At 42.4% G+C, this 10,000-nt stretch overlaps 1 protein-coding gene across 1 annotated transcript in view; it reads right to left on the bottom strand.

Moving 5' to 3' along the window:
* LOC116221180 (tripartite motif-containing protein 16-like) overlaps window positions 1-5,115 on the bottom strand; it is a 9,626-nt gene extending 4,511 nt beyond the window's left edge. Inside the window, exons 1-5 of the mRNA XM_031571115.2 lie at window positions 4,223-5,115; window positions 3,238-3,333; window positions 2,793-3,026; window positions 351-510; window positions 1-33 (exon numbers count right to left, since the gene is read on the bottom strand). The exon at window positions 1-33 is cut by the window's left edge and continues 27 nt beyond it. Of these exons, the coding sequence (XP_031426975.1) occupies window positions 1-33; window positions 351-510; window positions 2,793-3,026; window positions 3,238-3,333; window positions 4,223-4,810 (1,111 nt within the window). The 5' untranslated portion in view covers window positions 4,811-5,115. The remainder of the gene's footprint in view (window positions 34-350; window positions 511-2,792; window positions 3,027-3,237; window positions 3,334-4,222) is intronic.
* Window positions 5,116-10,000: the final 4,885 nt, after the last annotated feature.

Here is a 10,000-nt window from a genome sequence, read left to right as displayed (position 1 = left end):
GTTCAGGAGGCAACATAGCCTGGACTTTAGTCACTATTGAGAGAGAAAGAATCATATTAGAAACAACACTGTGGTGGAAATGTCAACGTTACATCAACCTTCTGTTTTTATGATGGCAGTAAATTTGTGTTCTGTTGTTGAGGGACATTATGAGTGTCCAGCTTCTTCAACCTTAAAGACCCTCTTAAGACAAGTAAACATGGAGACACCTGCAGAGTATCTCAGCTTCACTGACATACAAAGGATATGTTACAAATATGTGACATTGAGAAATACAGGTTCCTGAAGTTCACCATGACATTTAGCGTATTAGTACATTCCAGAGGGAAAGTATAGTAAGTCAGATTAACCTGATGCAGATATCTTCATGACTTCCTCCTTGCAGAAATTCTCCAGCTGCATCTTTAGTGAGGAGACAGATTTCTTCACAGCCTCAAAAGAGAGGCCTTGGTTCACAGAGATACAGGATAAGTCTTTAGACTCAGGTGTCTCACTGACTGACTGGAAAGTCTAAATAAAGAAACACAGAGATAGAGAGAAAGAGAGAGAGGAGGAAGAGATGACAGAGAGAGAATAGCTTCATTCTCAAAATAAAGCATCCACGTATAAATAAATTGTAAGATTAAATGTACAATCTGTATTTAATGACAAGTAAATTCCGTTGATACAGTTGAAATGGAAACTTTTTTGTTAACTGTAAATAAAAGCTTCAACTATTACAGTGCACACGAGACTCTTAAGTTAGATATGTCTCTGTCATCTCTTTACTACTGTACATCCCACTTATTACTGTAATAACTGTATTAATCGTACTTACACCTTACAATACTTCTTAAACATTCACTTCCTTTCATTTCACTTATTACCACCACTAATACTTACACCTGCACTTTTTATATACTTATCATATCTACACTTCCTACCTCCAACTGCTGCTAGTCCCAATTCTGTTCATATCACATATCTATTTCTTCTGTACATATATATTTATTTATTCACTTACTCCACTTTACATATTCACATACTCTGCACTTTTTTGCTATTTTGCACTTCTGGTTGGATGCTAAACTGCATTTCATTGTCTCAGTACTTGTACTCTGTGCAATGACAATAAAGTTGAATCTAATCTAATCTTGAATCTAAAATCCTCTAATGTTTGAGATTGAGATGTGAACTATGTGTCTAATATAGGGTGGGTGTATGTTGCCGCCAGAGTAAGCAATCTGTTGCGAAGAAGATGCAAGGTCCCTCCCAGTACATCTGAGAATGCCAGCTTCCTTGGGTCCAAGAAAAAACCCAATGGAAAACTGGACACCAACACACCGGGCTTTGGCGTACGGATTGGCTAGACCTGAATGACCTCTGTAACCGCACTAACATTCAGTTGCAGTGGAAGAGCACATCAGGACAGCCAGTAGAGCTTAATGATGACATCATCACGGACCCAACGACGACGGCAGAGGCAACCATCACCCTGGACGACAGCATTCACCACCTCAACACAAAGAACACCAGAGGGACAATACTCTAATTTTTCCGATTGCGCATGATTCAAAATTGGACAGGGCTACGCCTACAAGGAAGACTGGCCTGCCTGCCTGGCCTGCCTGCCGTGCGCTGATCACAGCGTATCTCATTCTGCACTGCGGAACACAGCACTACATGACGACATACACAAGTTTATAATAAAAGCTCGTCTTCAGGTATTACCGACAAAAGCCAATTAAGCAACATGGTTTCCATCCAAGCATGAGCCGTTCTGTCTGCTCCACCACGACCAACAGAGGGAATCCATCGCGCATATCCTCAACGGCTGCCCTGCCTACAAAGGACTATATATCGCTGGCCATGAAGAAGCTCCGCGATAACACCAACTTCACAACCATCCATACCAACGAGTCAGTAAAAACATACTGGTTCTCCATTCTCCATGATCAGCGGAACGCAATGAAAACTGCCATTAAGCACATCCCAAATACACCAGACCTTGTGTCAATTGATGAAGAGAACAAAGCGATCACAATCATTGAAATTGGTTGCTCTTATGACGCTTACATGGACACCTGCTATGCATTAAAACTGTTAAAATGTGTGTGTGTGTGTGTGAGTGTGTGTGAGAGTGAGAGTGAGAGTGAGTGTGTGTGTGTGTGTGCACTGCTCTCTCAAGCTGGCTACCTGCTAGCGAGGGTAAGCCCATGTGGTGATTCCTTCAGTTGAAGTTTTTTGGTTGATGTTATGAATCCCAAACGAACCCAACACAAATGGTTGTCCAAATGCCACTGGTTTGCCTTGACCTACATGTGGCCTGACCAAAGAGGCAGAGTGGCAGGCACCTGTGCACCTCAAGTGCCTCAAAACAAACTGTGAGCCATGATGTCAGGGCAGATGTGCTTTTATCAATTAACCACAGGTAGTGACATCACTCAAGCCCCGCCTGTCAGTCAGTGTTCTTCCTACCATGTGACCTAACCTGTCCTAACAATTGCCATAATGATTTTGAGCAGTTTTCTGAAGAATGAAAATGTCTTCATCATGCTAAAATGTTTTGAGTGATAACTACAGAAAATGTCTCTACACACGGTAACTGCATGGGGTAAGCTATCTGTTCAAAGTGCTGTTGACTGTGTTATAATAAGAACAACAAGCTTCTTTCTGGAAACTTAGAGATCCTAGAAGAAAATTCAACAATACTAAAACAACCTAAATTGAATTCAAATTTCCACCTAGGAATATATTCAACATAAATCGGTGCCAAATATTCTGTGCACTAACAATCCATCATGAACACTTACCTTGAGGAAATGGATGTGATCCTCTGTGAGTGAAAGCTGCTCCAGCTCAGCATCTCTCCTCTTCAGCTCAGCAATCTCCTCCTCCAGTCGCTTCAGGAGTCCTTCAGCCTGACTCACCTCAGCCTTCTCCTGATCTCTGATCAGCTCTTTCACCTCAGAGCACCTTCTCTCAATGGAGTGGATCATCTCAGTAAAGATCCTCTCACTGTCATCCACTGCTGTCTGTGCAGAGCTCTGTTAGGAGACACACAAAGAGGAGGGGGTCCATCTAAAGCAGCCCACTCACTCAGCTCCTCCACACAGCCTGGTATCCACAGTGTGGCTCAGAGGAGCTGGGAAGTGGCTCAGTATTACAGACTCCTGACTGGAGGAGAGCCCTGATTGAGCCTGAAATGGCTCCTCCAGCAGCCAGCTGTTGTCCTCCTCTCCTCTGGTCAGTACTCACCTTGAGAGTCTCCACAGCCTTCCTCAGGTCCTGCAGCTCCTTCTCTCTCTCCTGGATTCTCTGCTGGATTTTACTCTGGGTCTCCCCCAAGTGTGTCTATGTTGAAGGAATACATCACATCCACAACAAACAGTTATGGTGGCCTCATAATATTATTATTAAGGAACAAGCTGTTTAAGCTACTGACCCTGACTGAGAGGAGATCTGTAGTGCTGAATAGCTTATTGGTGAGATGCCGTTTCATTGCAAGGTTTGAGAAAAACACAAAATAAGTTTTGTCTTTGTGGAGCAAAAAAGAGAGAACCAGGAGGAACACTGATTTACTGACTTCACATGCAATCAATCTTTATTTATTCATATTTATAGTTTATCTTGTGGAGTTGATAAACTTACTGCAACTATACCCTCACTGAGTGACCTGTGACCTCTAGGCAGTTGATAACCATGTAATGTCATTCAGTCATAGTGTCAACCACCCAGGACCCTACACAATGCCATTTCAGCCCCCTAATCACTGGGCTCATCTGAGAGGACTGGGCAGCAATATTGCAGGCAGAAACCATGATGTGCCCATTTTAATATAAATTACTGTTAAACAAGAGAAGTATTACAAAATGCCAACAAACATAACACATTAAATGGTAATTTAGGCTTTGTATGTGTATTTGTTATTTAGATACAGTTAATATGTGACAGGAGATTTTCTGTCTGATTTCAGTTTTTAAAATGATATAGCTCTTAAATGTAATTAGGCTATGTGTTTTCATTTCTGCATGAGAATACTGACAGTCTGAAGTTAACCATCTGGTTTTACAACTTCATTAGACAGGTGTGTTTTTATGTCATCGTTATTCTCTATCTGCCTCACTCTATCATGGACCTAAAGATAGCCTGTCTATATATAGCCTGTCTTCCAGTTGGAAACCCAATAGCCATGTCCTACCACACGAGTCCAATCTATCACCAAGAGAACTCCTGTCCTTACCTGTTTCTCTCTCCTCCCTGCAGAGGCTGACACAGTGTCATGGCCTTTGTGTTCATCCACCAGACAGAGCAAACACACACAACTTAGATCCGTACGACAAAATATCTCCAGAGGCTTCTCATGTTGGGTGCAGATCCTCTCCTGTAGCTGGCCTGTGGCATCAATCACCTTGTGTTTTCGTCCAGGATTAAGTTCATTGTGAGCTTTGTAGTGAGTTTCACAGTATGAAACCAGACATTCCAGGCAGGACTTCACAGCTTTGAGTTTTGTCCCAGTGCAGACGTCACACTCCACATTTCCAGGCCCAGCAGTACATGGAACAGGAGCAGCAGCTTGGATTCTAGTCTTCTTGATCTGTTCCACAAGTTCAGCAACAATATTATTTTTGTTTAAAACGGGTCTTGGGGTGAACGTCTGTCTGCACTGGGGGCAGCTGTAGACTCCCTTCTGATCTTCCTGATCCCAGCAGCCCTTAATGCAGCCTTTACAGTAACTGTGTCCACAATTAGTAGTCACTGGATCCCTAAGAAGATCCAAACAAATCGGACATGTAAAAAGTTCGTAGTTATTTGGAGCCGCTTCTGCCATTCTTCGTTTGTGCTGTGTAACGCTTCACAGGTTTTCACGTAGTTTCGTTTCGCCTGAAATCGGTGCTTCCTGGTTGGGTGGGCGTGTTCGTCCAAACATCGTCATTGATGTCGTGTATTAGAACACTAGTGTAGTTCTCAAACTGATTAAGCAGACAACTGGAAGGGCATACGGAAGAACTTATGAAAAACCGGAGTATTATTTATTTGTAACACTGTAACTACAGCATAGCTATCCAGGACAGAGCGGAGCACTAAGAAGAGCGCTGTTGTGGCTTTATGCTCTATGTATAATTACTATTATAGTTATATACTATTCGTGGGTTATCTAAGTCACTGTTAGATACAAATGCACGGAGACGAGGATGCAGCACAAGTTAGAACCTTTACTGGCGGGCGAATCTCTCAACTGCCAGGCATGAACAAACTATCACAGAACTCCGTAGTAGTGACAGTCAAACACAATCGAGCACCGAGTGCTCGATCCAATATACCACAAGCGCCATAGTGGCGATTCAGCCCTTATATACATTTCACAACAACCACTAGAGCAGGGGTTCTCAACCTTTTCTACTCCAAGGCCCACCTATTCGTATTTGTAACAGGGTGGGGCCCAACAGACACCCCGCTTATTTTAGCTCATCTATATTCCATTCGTTGTATTAAGCGAGTGTTATGTGTCACAAAGAACAACATCAGCACCTGCTACACTGTAAAAAATGTGCATAAAATTAACACTGAAATGCCGTAAAATCATGACATAAAAGAACTGTAAATAGAAATACAATAGAGTATTGCTTATTTCACAATTTTTTTTGGTAAAATACTAAACGAAATATAACTGGTAATTTTAAAGTAAGATTATGCATATTTCTCTGTAGAAATGACATATGGTTGTAATTTACACAAAGAAAAACTGTAATACAAGAAGCAATTCAATGCAGTTTAAATTACAACATGGTGGTGTTAAAATACTAAACGAAATACAACTGTTAATTTGCAGCTGAGTTGCCAGAACAATTCTGTAAAAAATACATCCACCTGTAAACCTCTTTACAGAGCAGCATGTCAATTTAACAAATCCCATTCAATTTCACTGAGAAATACCAAGCAAACAACATTATTTAACTGCTTAATTCTCATTATAACACTGTTATTCAACTGATTTTTCATTTACACAATTTCAGTAAAATCGAATGGAATTTGATGTACAATAGACAACAACTGGATGTATATTTTACTGAAATAATTGGTTTTATAGCATAATGGTCACGCAAAATCAGCATAAATCCAATATTAAATTTACTGGTTCTGGATGTATTTTTTACAGGTTTGTTCTGGCAACCACAGCTGCCAGTTTTTTCCAGTAAAAACAACAGGATTTTTTTTACAGTGTAGCATAGCAGTGATGTAAATATAGCTAAAGTTCAATGTTGAATATACAGGTTTAAAATGTTACATTTACTGAACAAACTTGTCCAATATAACATAACAGTGATGTAAATATTGCTCAAATCCAATGTTGAATATACAGGTTTAAAATGTTAAAATTACATCCTGCTCTATAAAGAGGTTTACAGGTGGATGTATTTTTTACAGGATTGTTCTGGCAACTCAGCTGCCAGTTTTTTCCCCGTAAAAACGATGGCAGTTTTTTTACAGTGTACACCTGCATCATCGAGTCCATCCTCACCTCCTCCATCACCATCTGGTACGCTGCTGCCACTGCCAATTACAAAGGCAGACTGCAGCGTATCATCCGTTCTGCTGAGAAGGTGATTGGCTGCAATCTGCCATCTCTACAGGACCTGTTCAGCTCTTTAGGACCCTGAGGCGGGCAGGTAAGATTGTGGCCGAACCCTCCCACCCGGGTCACAAACTCTTCGAGGTACTTCCCTCCGGCAGGAGGCTGCGGTCCATCAGGACCAAAACCTCACGCCACAAAACCAGCTTCTTCCCGGCTGCAGTTGGCCTTATTAACAAGGCCCGGGACCCCCACCTGACTTGGACTCTTATCCCACCCCCACTCCTCAAGTCTGTGTTACATTAACACACATCACATTACATTGCACATTGCACATTGCACTCCTGTTTTGCATTTTGCATTTTACTTTCCACTTTACTTTTTTTTTTCTTTTATAATTATTTTTATTTGGTAAGAAGATAACAGAAAATATAAAAGGGTACCAAGAATTACAATTGTCACAAATCATTTAAGGAAGCATCCAGTTTAAAAAAAACAAACCCATCATTTTCAGCTATCTTCTAATAATTCATGCTTCCCCTGCCATACAACATAGGCGGCCCCATCTATCCCCACCCTTCAGTTCTACCTTAGTTTCAGTTCTACCTTATCTCCCTCATCAAGCCCCCTATCCCAATCCCAATCCCTCCCCAACCCACTCACCCCCTTCCAGACCTTCCCCTCACCCTACCCCCAATGCATGCAGTGCAGCAGCTATGTGGCTAACAGAGCTAGCGCTGACCAGTGAGCTTCACCTCCTTTTTCCTCTTTGCTTCCACATGAGGTAAGAATGAGGAACGTCCAGGTGGGCTGCCACATTAACCTCAAAGACAAATAAAACTCCATCATTAGCATATTTACAATTATCTAATGATTCAAAATGGTGAACTTCCCTAAACGGCTTCAGACTCATCCTACAATCCAAGCTCATCACTACTGATACATTGTTAAAATGTATGTAAATATATAAATATAGTTGATCCTACCAGGGTAATACCAGTAGACAGCAATGTAATGTAAATAAAACAGGAAATATGATCAATATGATGTTCTTCTCAAAACAAGGCACAAACTTTAGGACACTAAATGAGAGATTATGTCAAAAGCAATTCAATTCAAATAATTTGTGTACATACAGCTGCATTCGTGAACCCTGCCAATACCCGGCCTGCACACTGTTGAATTAAATTTACAGGAAAGGAAATATATAAACTTTTTTATAACTTCATTTAGTCACTGACTGGAGCAGATATGCACACACACGCCACAGCAGCTGGTGGTGGGACGTGCACACACACACACACACACACACACAAACACACACACACACACACACACACATACAAACACACACACACACACACACACAAACACACACACACACACACACACACATACACACACACACGCCACAGCAGCTGGTGGTGGGACGTGCCCCGCAGTGCGAGAGCTTCCTGGTGTGCCTGGCTTTGGACCAAAATCAGGCCGTACCTAACCCAGTATGCCACCCAGCTGCTGGTGCAAACCTTGGTGAGTTCCCGCCTTGATTACTGCAACGTCCTCCTAACGGGCCTGCCGGCTTGCGTGGTGAAACCTCTACAAATGATCCAGAACGCGGCAGCGCGTCTGGTGTTCAACCAACCGAAGAGGGCACACGTCACCCCGCTACTCATCGAGCTCCACTGGCTGCCTTTAGCTGCTCGCATTAAGTTCAAGTCACTTATGCTTGCCTACAGAGTGCTTGCTGGTTCTGCTCCCACCTACCTAAATACTCTTGTAAGGGCAAATGTTACACCCAGGATGCTGCGCTCTTCTAGTGAGCGTCGTTTGGCACTGCCGTCTGTGCAAGTACGGCAGTCCAGACTATTCTCATTTGTAGTTCCACGTTTGGTGGAATGAACTACCCAGCACTACCAGAGCAGGGGCGTCCCTCTCTACCTTTAAGAAGCTTTTGAAGACCCTACTCTTCAGAGAGCACTTCCCGTCCTAACTGGCACTTCGACTAGTGCGTAACTTGCAATTACAGCAGTTACATTTCTGCACTTCTTTTTTCTTTTTATTTCATTTTGTTATATTTCTTATGTAAAGTAGTATTTATTTATTGTTACACCAGGTTCTATTGCTCGTAGCTTGACTATTCTCTCCCTTGTACGTCGCTTTGGACAAAAGCGCCTGCTAAATGACTAAATGTAAATGTAAATGGACCCTGTGTCCCCCTGGTACAAGTCTGTCTTCATGATCTCCTTCTTCGTCCCCCTGACTCTGATCCTTGTCTGCTCGCTCCGCATCGTCTCTGAGCTCAGGCGCAGGCATCTGGATCGCCATGACAACATCAAGAGGTGGTGGTGGTGTTCGTTGTCTACTTCCTGCCCAGCAACGTGGCCCAGGTGCTGATCTGGGTGAGGATTGGGTCCCAGAGGACGTGTGAATCCGTGGAGGTAATAAACGTGGTCTTCTACACCACACTGACCCTCACCTACGGTACCTCAACAGCATACTGGACCCTGTGCTCTACTACTTCTCCAGCCCCGCCCTCCAGCGGGTGTGCAGACAGCTGGTGAGACTCCAGAGCACAGAGGGGACGGTGGACACAGGGGAGGACGGGACTAAAGACAGCAGCTCCCAGGCTGACAGACAGACAGGAGTGAGGGGTCTGAACACAGAGGGGACGGGGGACACAGGGGAGGACGGGACTAAAGACAGCAGCTCCCAGGCTGACAGACAGACAGGAGTGAGGGGTCTGAGGCTCCTGCTGCTCCAGGTGGAGACAGACACATTTCACTCATGCTGTCATGTAGTGCTTACTGTTTTAAAGCTCCTTTAACAGGAATATTCAGCATCTATGAGTATGGGATTTACACAATGTACATATTAATTTAGAAATACTGTATTTTTCTCATTTCTATTAATATAATATATAAAATTACTATTGAAAGAACATATTTCAAATACATTAGGCCTACTTTGCAAGCACAAAACATGAATGTATGTATTATTGTTTATAAATGTACATGTAAATTAAATAGAGTACACATTTTGAAGAAATGGCTATTTGATTCAAGTTCAAATTCTACATGACACATATCAGACATGAAAAAGGTAACATTCTGAGGATATATATTTAGAGTAGAGAAGAGGACAGAACTTTTACAATCCATTAAAATGTCTGTTTTTTGGAACGCACCAATGGCAAGACAATGGTTTTCGATCAGGAACAGCGAATGTTGTCAACTGTCGATGTTGTTGATTAGTGACTCGTGGGCAGGTACCTCCTCCTGCCAATGGCATGTACATCTTGTTACTTGTTACGTTTTTTTTTCTCGTGAAAGCATTTCATTTATTCATTGCTATCGGGATGATAAAGGAATTTCAATACATTTAACAAAAATACTTCTGAAATAAATCACACACACACACACACCAAGAAAAAGAGTACATTAGGGCACA

The sequence above is a fragment of the Clupea harengus genome, chromosome 7 (genome assembly GCF_900700415.2).
Source record: "Clupea harengus chromosome 7, Ch_v2.0.2, whole genome shotgun sequence".
NCBI classification, from domain to species: Eukaryota; Metazoa; Chordata; class Actinopteri; order Clupeiformes; family Clupeidae; genus Clupea; species Clupea harengus.
This window is presented reverse-complemented; position numbering and strand designations above follow the sequence as displayed.